Source organism: Pseudonaja textilis, chromosome 2, assembly GCF_049901715.1.
Source record: "Pseudonaja textilis isolate UNSWEBS1 chromosome 2, rPseTex1.2, whole genome shotgun sequence".
Taxonomy (NCBI): domain Eukaryota; kingdom Metazoa; phylum Chordata; class Lepidosauria; order Squamata; family Elapidae; genus Pseudonaja; species Pseudonaja textilis.
In genome coordinates, this window is record NC_141991.1 from 96441360 (window position 1) to 96453681 (window position 12322).

Here is a 12322-nt window from a genome sequence, read left to right on the forward strand (position 1 = left end):
GGATCCGGCTGCAGAAGGCATGGCAGGTGTTGGGGTGTGCAAAGGCTGGCAGCTCCACCACCATCCTATCCCACCTTATTTTTTACCTGTGTGCCTCGCCCCTCCCCTGCACCCCAGAGTGGGCAGGGTCTTAGGTCTAATTTTGTGGGTGGGGGCTTAATTTGACCACATGTGCTCAAAAATGTGATAGGGCTTCTTTTCAAGGTGGGTTGTTTTTTGGAGAAACACGGTATTACATACTGCAGTTGCATGCCTAACAACAGAGGCCATGATATCTTATGTGAATACTTCCTTGCCTTTAAAAATAATTCAGATGTTTTTGAACTCTCAGATGCTATTGAAATGCAAATCATACATTTTCATTCCTATTTGTAAAAGCAGCTGTTATCTGTATTGTTCTGGGTCAAATTTTCACCTGATAAACTATCTCATTTTCTTTAAACAGATTGATTCCTATTTTGGTGAAGGGCATGAAATATTCAGAAATTGACATCATATTGTTGAAGGTATTAGTTTGACCATCCAAACAATTTAGGAATAGTATATTGCTTAGTTTCTTGATACTTTTTCTTTTTTGACTTTTTATCACCACTCCTAGTTCTTTACTAAGCCAAGTTAATTAAAATGATAATATTCCGTGTTGCATAGTAGCTTCAATACTGCTTCATTGTTTTTTATGCCATTATTACTGCTGAACATCCCTCATGTACTGGAAAAAAGGATAGACATTTCTATGAAATTGAAAAGTACATTATCAATTGCTAAAAATATAATACACATATATACTGTATACGCACTATATACTGGTCCCCTCATGTCAGTTTTGACTTCTGGACTAATCCTTGTAGTTTTCTTGGCAAGATTTTTCCAGAAGTGATTTGCCATTGCCTCCTTCCAAGGGCTGAAAAAGAGTGACGCCCAGGGTCACCTGGCTGGCTTTTTATCTAAGGCAGGATCAGAACTCCTGGTTTCCTGGTTTCTAGCCTTGTGCCTTAACTACTACACCAAACTGGCAGTCATACTTTATATATCAGGTAACAAAGTGAAGTTATTGGAAATAAGCCAAATGGTATGGATTTTTGCCTCTTAAAGAATGTTATAACATATTTGTAAATACGAGGAAAAGGCTGAGCAAATGCATTTATGGAAATGATGCATTACCTTCAATCTGACAGCAGTGATGGGCATTATATTCGTACTGTCTGATCCATAGAAGCATTGTCTGAAGCCTCTTGAGAAGCTTGTAGTTCACTTCATGCTATCCAGTGTTTAAGCATTTTGAAGTATTTTCATGAGTTGATTTCTCACTAGTCAAATACAGATGGCTGCAAGTGAACATGATATCCATGGTCTTTGCTGGTTTCTTATCTGAATCTGTTCTATACAGAGAGTAACCATGTGAGTTTCAGAGAATAATTCAGGCATTTCATTGAAGAACCAGTGGAATACTATACAATGTTTTGCTTTCCTAGCAAGAGAGATTCAGTATCAAATGGGATTCCATAAGCTCTTTTCTCTCACTTGCAGGGTGATGTGGAGGAGGATGAAGCTATCCCAGATAGTGAACAAGATATCAAACCTCGCTTTCATAAATCACGCACAGTTACTCTGCAGCACGAAGAAGAGCGGTTGCAGGATGAGGAAGATGGAGAGGATGAGGATGATGACGATGACACACTGTCTGACTGGAATCTGAGTGCGTAGGAGAATTGGTATTAAATGATGCCCTAGGGATCGAGGGGAATAAAATGCCAGGGATGTGGGTTCTGGGAAATAGTGCTCATGGGTGAAATGGAGAGAGTGCTATACTGTGACTATTTTTGAACTTGAAACTGTAGCACTTGTGTAGGTGAAATGGTTAATGCATTTTCTACTTTGCTGTTATATGGGACTGGATTATAATTAGATTGTAGAAAACAAGTTTTACTGGGAACCAGTTGTTAACTCTTCTTTGTGGCTGCCCCTTTTTAACTCTAATTTTATATCATATTGGCAGGGGCTTGAGAGAAGAACATATAATTAACTTTCCAATACACACCATTGAAGTAATAAATACATTTCTGACATAACAGGTTTTAGCACAGAAACTGTTCTTACTTATTGATGTGAAAAGTTTTTCTTCCAGACTTGGTGTCATTTCTGTCACATGGCCCATTTCTTTTGCAGGGAAGTGTTCGGCTGCTGCCCTTGATGTGTTGGCCAATGTCTTTCGAGATGAGCTCCTCCCGCATCTGCTGCCACTGCTCAAGGGGCTGCTTTTCCATCCTGAGTGGGTCATCAAGGAGTCTGGAATCCTTGTCCTAGGGGCAATTGCTGAAGGTGGCTCTTAAAGTTATTAACTTAAACCAGAATTTATTTCTACTGAGGGACAAGGACATTAGTGATCACTTTTTTAAAAAAGCATGGAATTGACAGTTTTAATAAGTTTACCTGAGTACGGCTACATCATGTACTAAAAACATTTTTTTGCATTTCTAGGCTGCATGCAGGGCATGGTTCCTTATCTTCCTGAGCTGATTCCCCACTTGATCCAATGTCTGTCTGACAAGAAGGCTTTGGTGCGTTCCATTGCCTGCTGGACCCTGAGCCGCTATGCACATTGGGTTGTAAGCCAACCCCCAGACATGTATCTCAAGCCTCTGATGACAGAGTTGCTCAAAAGGATTCTTGACAGTAATAAAAGAGTGCAGGAGGCTGCTTGCAGGTAATCTGCTCCTGGAATGCGTCAGTTATCTGTGAAAGACAGCATTGGAGATATTTATAATATTTACATACAAGGTTTTTTTTCTTTATCTGCACAAATATGCTTATTTATTTATGTATTTATTATTTCTTGTGTTTCTTTTAATTTGTAGTCAAAGTGGCTAATAATTAAAATACAAATAGAACATTGATGATCCTTTACCACCCATAGTCCTCCCTCCTTAAGTGTAGAAATGTCTTTGTAGAGTCCCAGCTGGTTATTGTTATCTCCTAGGCTTGATAGGGAGCTTAAAAATGCTTAAGAAAGGTATCTGGAAACCTTGAGCTTCCATCTGTAGCCTTGAATAAAACTAGGATCTGTAGCATGAATAGAACTTTGGGAAACATAAACGCTGCATAGGGTATTACATATTGTAATGCCCTCTATTCCTGGCAGTTTGGCTTGGGATAATGACTTCTATTTGCCATTGTGCAAGTAAGCAGTTTGACATTGGTTTCTTGGAAGAGCGTAACCTCATTTTGCCTGCCTATTATAATCCTGAGAAAGAAACACTGGGAAAACAATAATTATTACATTGCCAGCCTGCATCCAGAATATATGATTTGTATGGGCTGGACACCCATACCCTGAAGCATGTCTACAAAACTCTCCTTGTAAGGCTTTCTACTGTTATCTTGAGGCTTTTTTTTGGATATGATGAAGAATTTAATGGATTGAGCTCTATCACATGATGAGTCATGTATTCGTACTGTCTGATCCAGAGAAATGCCTTTATATTTGAGATTAAAAATAGTAATTAGGCTAGCACAATAAAACTATTTTTTATCCAAACTGAAACAAGTGTTGGATTGACTTTTCATTTCTATCTATCTACTTCATTGTGCTGTTATCCTTTGGGTTTGTATTCACTTCTTATTTGTCATTTTTTTAGTGCTTTTGCCACACTTGAGGAAGAAGCTTGCACAGAATTGGTCCCATATCTCAGTTTCATTCTGGATACTTTGGTTTTTGCTTTTGGAAAATACCAGCATAAGAATTTGCTGATACTATATGATGCAATTGGCACTCTGGCTGATTCTGTTGGACACCACCTCAACCAGCCGGTTAGTACACTTTTTCCTATTGGCATCAGTGTCAGCAGAAACTGCTAGCATTAAATGATTGTGATTAGTTGAACTGTCTCCCTGTTTCTTCCCACTTGAATAAAATACTATTAGTGCCAGGATTTTTAAATGCAGGAAAATCCAGGTAGTGATTTTTTTTTTGTACTCAATAGGATAACATTAGGAAGAAGGGGATCTGCTACTTATATCTGTTTTCTTTAAAACATAAATCCTGAAATTAAATGTTCTTTCATAATAAAGTTTGATGGTAGTATAGGTAGGGATCTGACTCCAATTTAAAAGAGTTACCATAGAGGGGCGCCTCTTTTACAGTTTTTGGATTTCCATCAAACTTGTTTCCTTAATGCACAGATGGGATTTCTAGAAAAGAAAAGCTGATAAATATTCAGTTCATGACTGTTGATGCTCTTGACACTAAGAGATTTCCTAATGTCTGGAAGAACTTGATGGAAAGGGTTAGCTCAATGGAAGAGATCTTACCCTGTGTGCAGAAAACCCCACACTCAGGCACCAGGATAGAATGAATTTCAGAGTTCTTCCACATCAAAACAAAAGCAGAAAACAACCTCCCCCTAATAATTAAGATTAGCTTCTTTATAGTCATGGTGAGTGCACAAGACAGTGCGTGAGTAGGGTATGTCAGGGAGGTTACACAAAGTATGTACAAAAGTCAAGGTGCCGTTTGGTGAGGATGTACCAGCATAGCACAAGTACAGAGGGCTGAGAAAGGGTGTGCAAGTCAGGGAGACTTACCCCAGACATTTATGACCTTCCCTCCCGGCTTCCCCATTGGGGGAGCAGGCAGGGAAGATTGCAAATGATGATCATATGATTGCAATGTGCTGCAACTGGTTGTAAGTGTGAACTGGTTGCAAGTGCTCAGGTTACAATCATGTGACCATCGCGGTGCTGGGAATAGCCAGAACTCCAAGGATCAGTCAGCTATCATTCATTTCATGCCATTGCAACTTCAAAAACTAGCTGAATGAATTGTAGGTTAAGAAGTATCTGTAGACTCTATTTAACAGCTGGTGATCTGCCTCTGTATCAAGTGCACCAGGAAACTGGCCTTCCAGCTCTTCTGGTTAGGCTCCCTCAGCGTTGGACTGAAATCTGCAATTGTCTGCAGTTTTGGTTTGTGCTCGCCGCTGGAGGGCCCCGATCTATCTGATTTGGGGCCGAAGCCGCCCCATAGAGGTGGCAGAGAAAGGGGTGAATGCCAGCTGAGCTAAGGGGAGCTGCATTTCCCCTCCTTAGAGCTGCATAAAACTCCTCTCCGAAGGCGGATGCAGACCGGTGGGAAGGCGGATGTACCAAAATGGCCATCACAAAGAGGAAGATCTGACTGACAAGAATCGTGCAGGAGCGGAGAAGGAGGACAGCTTGGGTGACCCGGCTAAGCAGGATTAACATCTGAGTACAAGATACTCTAGAGCTAAAATACTTAAGAACTCTTTGGAAAAGACTTTTAAAGCAGCTGCAAAGAAGAGGAAGGAAAAAAGATCTGACAACTGGAAGTGGCTTTGAATTTTGAGAAAAAAAGTTAGAAAAGGAAAATAGTGAAAATGATCCTGACACCAAATAGGCGAACTTAAATCTGAAATTGAAAGTGTCAAAAGGCAAACAAGGAGCTTTTTAAACTTAAAAGCCAGAAAAGGAGAAAAAGTGGAGGAAGGAAAAAAAGAAGTGGAACGTGGACATAGTAAAGAGTGTCACCTGATGCTAAGAGAAATTAATGTGAACTTTTAAAAGACTTTTAAAGAATAACGAAGTAAATGAAATTTTGCTACAATCAAATAGAGCCCCTGGAAAGTGAAAGTGGAGCTTGGAACTTTGTAACAAAGAAAAAAGCAAGAAAAAACTGTTCTGGAACTGTGATGATTTTGGAAACTTTGAACATTGGATTATTACTGGATACAATTGAAATTTATTCTGGGAAGCAATCTTATAGAATTTGGTTGTCTAAAAGTACTGGGAAGTGTTGAAAGATGGCAGAACTTTATTTATTTTATTTTATTTATTTATTTTATTTGGAACTGAAAATGTTATTAAAAAATATGAAGGAACAACTGCAAGTAAAAGAATTGTTTGGCTTTGTTCTGCAATCTCTGGAAATGGCGGTTTTGGACTATGAGGATCAGCAAAAAACTTCAGAGGAAGAAGGCGACTTGAATAAAGGAGAGGCCATCTTTAATAAAAAATTGGGACAACGAGGTTTGAAACTCAAAACGGGGGGAAAGGACTTAAAAATTGGCGATAAGAGGAAGTAATCAGAAAAAGGAACTGTGAGAAACAAAACATAAGGAAAGAGCAGAAGGGAGGATTACAGAAGGAAGCATTAAAGAGGGAGGGGGGACAAAAACTGGAGTGAGAAACAGGAAGAAAATAAAGGGGAAAAGAAGTTATAAAAAAACAGAACCAGGAAATAAAGAAATACGGAAAACGATCTAGAATTAAAGGGAATAATTTGATTGATAGAGATGATGGCTAAAAATACAACTAAAATAGAGGATTCTGCATGGTGATAAGGGATTGTATAAATATTTTAGAAATAAGAAATTATGTAGAAAACAGGAAAATATACGTAATTAAAATGGAAGATGAAACGGGGATTGTTACTTAATCGAATACTCGACAACAGATTAAATAAAAAACAAAAATGTGTAAAATACAATTGAATTATTTTAATGTATATTAAGGATTTATAGAATATGATTGAAATGAATTATGAGAAGGTTTGTAAGGGAAATAATACCAGTCTTTTCTTTTTAGGATGAATTTGAACTGATTAATTATCTTCATCCTTTTTATTTTTTATTTCTTTTAAACTTAAAATTGTTTAGAGGTAATTTAAAGGGGAAGTACCATGCGGAATCTCACTAAAAAGGGATTTATGTTATAATATAGTTATTAGGTGACGGGATATTGGGTGACATTTAATGGGATAATTTAGAAGTAGAATTTTTAATGGGAGTGAAAGGGAAGCAACTGTAAGATATGAAGGTGACACACTTTAATTGGCAACTATAGGGGAGACCTTGTTTTGTAATGTTTGAAATGTGGATATGGATTGAAATTGTACACAGGACAGATAAAAGTATAAGTATAATTATTTTGAAAATATGAAAACCTTGAAAAGGATATGTAATAGATTTAGATATGAATGAGAGAGTTATAAAATAAGCCTGAGGGAAGTATTTGAGGGGGAAAAGTAATAAAGAATATTTAAAATAGTGATAAGACATGAAATTGAATGTGAAAGATAAAAGATGAATATGTAACTGAGATTATATCTGTATGGAGATTTGAAAACCTGGAACCAAGCTGTTCACTAAAAAAAGATGTTTTTTTTTTCTTTGAAAAAAATAAAATAAAATAATTATTTTTTAAAAAGGAAACTGGCCTTCCAGATATTACTGACCTGCAGTTCAAAACAGCCTTCAATAATGATGGGTATATGTGTGGTTTACTGTTTTTAGAAACAACCAAGGTGCTACAGGTTCCTACTTCAGGTATACACAATGAAAGATTAATGGCAACATTCAGTTGCTTGGCTCCTTCCTGGTCAGCTGCTTAATCACTTCTCTTAATTTACTTATTATAGTCAAAATCTCAAAAGTCAGATGTTACTGAAATTTCTCAGATTTGTTTTCTCTGTCTTCTACTTTTGTTTTTATGAATAGATGCCCTTATCAATGCAATTGTTAGCATTTGCAAATCTGGTAAATAATACATAATTAGAGTTCTAACAGAAATCCCAATGCCAGAAATACATATGACAAATTAAAATTGTGACTGAATCTGTAATGTACTGAATGATTTTTAGTTCTAAGGTTTCTGGACTGATACTGGCAATGGTTCCAACTGAAATGTGTAAGTTGCCTTATTTTTCCCAGGAATATATCCAAAAGTTGATGCCTCCACTGATCCAGAAATGGAATGAGCTGAAAGATGAGGATAAGGATCTTTTCCCCCTCCTAGAAGTAAGTAGCCAATCAGCTACTAATTATTTGGATGGGTGTTAGTGTCTCAAATGATATGATTAATGTCCTTGTGCATGAAAAATCGACTTGTCTGATGCTGTGTTTAAAGATAAATGTCTCCTTGTCTGTAAGTCCTGTTCTCTGTAGGGATTCGTCTTAGCAACTTGAGAGAAAACTGATATTTATTTTCATGTTTAATCTCAAATTTCTGATCTCACTATTTAAGTACAGAAATGTACATGCAACATAATCTTTCATGCACTGTCCATTCACTTTTACAGTGTTTGTCATCTGTAGCGACTGCTCTGCAAAGTGGCTTCCTACCATACTGTGAACCGGTCTATCAGCGCTGTGTAACGCTTGTGCAGAAAACCTTGGCTCAAGCAATGGTATGGCAGTGGTATTTTCTCAGTAGTATCTGAGATAATTGTTCTAAGTTCCCAAAACATGTTTCTGTTTTGTCATCATGGCTTGCTAGTGGATAAGCAGTAAAGAGAGCAGATTACTTCATCATAAGTTTTTTTGAATTGAATAATCTTTTGTTGCCTGAATCTTAATTTGCCAAGTCTATTGTTTTAATGTGTGGGTGTACAGTTTTCAATCCAAGGGCTGGCTATATTTGGGTTAAAGCTTCACAGTGTGGGCTGCATTCTGTAGAACAATGTGTAACAATGTGAAAATTCAAATGTGAGTTCATTTAGATTTAATCGAAATACACTGAATAATTATTGTATTTTTAATTTTTAATCTGCAATGTCAAAAATTACAATTCAGTGGAAATTTCTGGAGGACTCCTGGGAGCTGCATATGATTGCAAGCTCTTATAGTAGCAAAACTACTCTTTTCAATCTGCTCAAGAAAACTTGAAATCTAGTCATATTACCCTTTTTTTTGCAATAAATTATTTTTTTCCCAACGCAGATGTACAGTCAACACCCTGATCAGTATGAAGCACCTGATAAAGACTTCATGATAGTTGCTCTTGATCTGCTAAGTGGTTTAGCTGAAGGTCTTGGATGTCATGTTGAACAGCTTGTGGCCCGTAGCAATATAATGACTCTACTGTTCCAGTGCATGCAAGTGAGTGAACGCTTTACATGTTTGGTTCTTTAGCCCGGAAATAGTTCCTCAGGGCTCAAAAAAAAACCCACAAGGCTTGAAAATATTGTGATAAAAATGGTGAGCTGTTATGTAACATATTTTAGCATGATTGCAAGAGTGACATGTAGGTAATTTAGAGAAAGTATTTTCCATTGCATGTTTTTAATCATTTGCTTTATAAAAACATTCTAAAAATGGAAGCTGTAAACACTTTGGAATAGTTACCACTTCAAGATAATTTTGACAGCATATTAAAGTTGTGAGAAAGGGGACTGGAGTAGATTAAATAACTAATTTAGAAATATACATAAGTTTTTATAATTAAATGAATCCAAAAGAAGCTTAACAAAATTGAATAATAAAAAATAATACAAATGGCTAGCTACAGGTTACTTGTCCTAAACTTAGTTCAGCTTAGTTCATCTTTTAATATAAACATGGCAAATTTTTAATCAGAAAAAATAATCAGCTGTATGGTAATACCAATAAGGCAAAGTGCCTGGAGCAAAGGCTTAAACAAAGCTGGCACAGATGATCCGATTTCTGTGTCTGAAATAAAATTTAACCATGTAGCTGATAAATTCACACATTCGCTTTATACATCATGTTAGATCTCGTACTTTTCTAGTTTTGTTCACTTTTTACACAATACTGTGATTAAAATAATAAATAGGGCTTTATTTTCTCATATTACTTCTCCTACTTATAGGATACTATGCCAGAGGTTCGGCAAAGCTCCTTTGCACTCCTGGGAGATCTTACCAAAGCCTGCTTTATGCACGTCAAGCCATGTATAGGTAGGTACCTTTTCCCCCCCAAGGCCTGCAGGTATTTATTATGATAGTAGCGGTCTCAGTATTGATGCTTTTTAAAATCCCTGGTAAGAAAAGCAAGAAATTTACATTGGTGGGAGGTTAGAAGGGCATTATGTTAATTGCTAATTTTGGCTTGTATCTAGTTTATGTTTATATCTTCCTGACAAAAGATGATCTTTGGCATTTTCTTTGCCCGTCCTAATTCATAGTTGTTGAGACATTTTGAAAAGTACAGATTCCAGAAGTTTTCCTTTCTATTCCACAAGAATAGAAGCTTCCAAAAGAAGAAGCTTCCAAAAGAAGCTCCCATTAGATAAAAGAAAGTTCCATTGAATGCAGTATGTTAACAGAGAGTTTCCGGCTTTAGTGAGAAAAAAGATTAAAAAGAAAGTGATTACTGTCCCCGCCAGACAGTTTTGTGTGGGCTGAGGACTCAAAGATGGCAGATACATGACTGATCTTCTATTCTGGGTTTTGTGCTGCTAAGGCACCGAAGTAGATTAATAGATTAAAGAAAGGGATAATTTGATCCGTCATGTTAGCTTCTAACAAATACTGTGATACTGAAGGAAGGAGGAGGATCTGCCAAATCAGTGGTTCAAACTTTGATAAAGATTATGCTGACGTTATTACACATTTGAGACTTTAAATGGAAATATTAAAGACAGTTATTTATGTTAAAATGGAGCCCTTTATACCAACCCATTTATTGGAGTTTGACAAAAATGATTTAAAAAATGTACTGCTTCCAGATGAGTGCTAGAATATCAGTGATCCAAATATAAATGGTATTTCTAATGTTGTAGTTGAATACAGTAGGAGTTCAAATTTAAGTGTTCTGTACTGATCTTTTAGAACTAAGACTAGATTTTCTTAAAATAAAAGACAAATCAATCAGACATTTGAATTTTGCCAGTCCAGATCCAGAACTACCTTACTAAACTAAGATTGAAAGACCTAAAACAATGATTAGTTAATTCTTTCTGTACAGAATCTTTAATAAGGTTATTTGCAATTTGAGTGTTCTTTATTATGTTGATAATCAATGTTGAGTAAACATTTTTTCTCTTTAGCTGAATTCATGCCTATCTTAGGGACCAACCTGAATCCAGAATTCATTTCTGTGTGCAACAATGCTACTTGGGCAATTGGAGAAATATGCATGCAAATGGGTGAGTGTAAAAAAGTGCCCATGCAAATATGGTTGGATAGACTACTAAAACACTTTGCAGTTGTATTCTTTTCTGGTTTTTATATCAGAACAATATCTTTTTGGCATTTTAGGGTGAAAGGCTTCTTGTTGCTTAGGTGATGTATTTCTTCATGAAAACTATTGAAGTTGTGCTTTTTGATTTAATTCTGTTAGTCCCCCAGTGACATTTTCACTCTCACAGTCTTGAGCCATTGATGCAACTGTTGTTAATGATGGCTATGATATATTTTGATAATTTTATAATATAATTTGTTGAGGTGTTATCCCAGTGCATGGAGGCTGTGTGAGCCTCAGTGGGAAGAAACTAACACAAATTCAATGCCGCAAAGACCAAATGGCTGTAGATGTTGGAATCATCTAGATATGGGGACCTTACATCTTTATGCATGGATGGAATTGCATTTGTCCATTCAAGAGTGATAAAGCTCTTCTTGGACTTAAGAAACAAAAAAGGCCTTTGAAGAGCTCTGTCCAGAGTATCAGTTGCATCCTTTCCTGATTTGGGAAGGCCTGCCTGTGAAGACCACTTGGAAATGTTTCTTCTTTGTGAGCTGTGAAGATTGCTAGTGTACCTCCAGGTACAATTCAAGGTGGTGATGATAGCCTAGAAAGCCCTAAATGGCACAGGGCTTGATTAATTGTGAAACCATCTCTCCCATGGTTTCTTCCCATCTAGTAAAAGCTGACAATATGAGCATTCTCTGGGGCTCTGTAATAAACAGTGCCATTTGTCAGGAGCATTTCTGTGTCTTGGTGCCTGCCATCTGAAATGGCGTCCCCTCTGAAATCTGAGTGGCGCCCACCCTAATGGCATTCTGGAAGCCCTTACATATCAGGGTGTTCTCCCATGCTTGGGTTAACTTGGATTGAACCCCTTGCTAGATGTGCTTGCATGTTTTTTGATGGTGTATATCCAAATTCCCCATATTGTTAATTCGTTTGAATTTAACATTGTGAGTCAGCCTAGAGTTGGATGGTGCCAAAATCAAATAAATACCTAAATAATAGCATCAATTTCTACTTTATAGTTGTGCTTCATGCCTAATTATAATTGAACTCTTTTCATATGTTTGATTTCTGGCCTTAAATGATGTTTTTAAGACTGATACAAGCTTTTTTGATCAATGAATCAAAATCATTTTGTTTCATGCATGAAGCAGCAGCAAGATGTTAAATTGGAAGACATTCAAATATGGAATGTAGATTTTTACAGTTAGGCATGACTCAGTTCATTAATTTCTCTTTACCAGGGGCTGAAATGCAACCATATGTTCAGATGGTGCTGAATAATCTTGTGGAGATCATCAACAGACCAAATACTCCTAAAACTCTTCTGGAAAACACAGGTGAGTGGTCATTCTAAGTCTTGTATTAAATGCATT

The 12322-nt window shown here is 36.8% G+C and overlaps 1 protein-coding gene and 1 non-coding gene across 4 annotated transcripts in view; both read left to right on the forward strand.

Moving 5' to 3' along the window:
• Positions 1-12322, forward strand: part of TNPO2 (transportin 2) — a 38283-nt gene that overhangs the window by 17013 nt on the left and 8948 nt on the right. For all 3 annotated transcript variants that reach the window (XM_026696299.2, XM_087924609.1, XM_087924608.1), the window contains exons 10-20: positions 446-506; positions 1528-1696; positions 2167-2319; positions 2479-2704; positions 3636-3807; positions 7725-7811; positions 8093-8200; positions 8733-8891; positions 9622-9709; positions 10801-10899; positions 12191-12286. In XM_026696299.2, coding sequence (XP_026552084.1) covers positions 446-506; positions 1528-1696; positions 2167-2319; positions 2479-2704; positions 3636-3807; positions 7725-7811; positions 8093-8200; positions 8733-8891; positions 9622-9709; positions 10801-10899; positions 12191-12286 — 1418 coding nt within the window. The remainder of the gene's footprint in view (positions 1-445; positions 507-1527; positions 1697-2166; positions 2320-2478; positions 2705-3635; positions 3808-7724; positions 7812-8092; positions 8201-8732; positions 8892-9621; positions 9710-10800; positions 10900-12190; positions 12287-12322) is intronic.
• LOC113433872 (small nucleolar RNA SNORD41) lies at positions 3392-3465 on the forward strand. Its single transcript, XR_003373723.1, has one exon. It is a non-coding gene; the product is annotated as a small nucleolar RNA SNORD41 (small nucleolar RNA).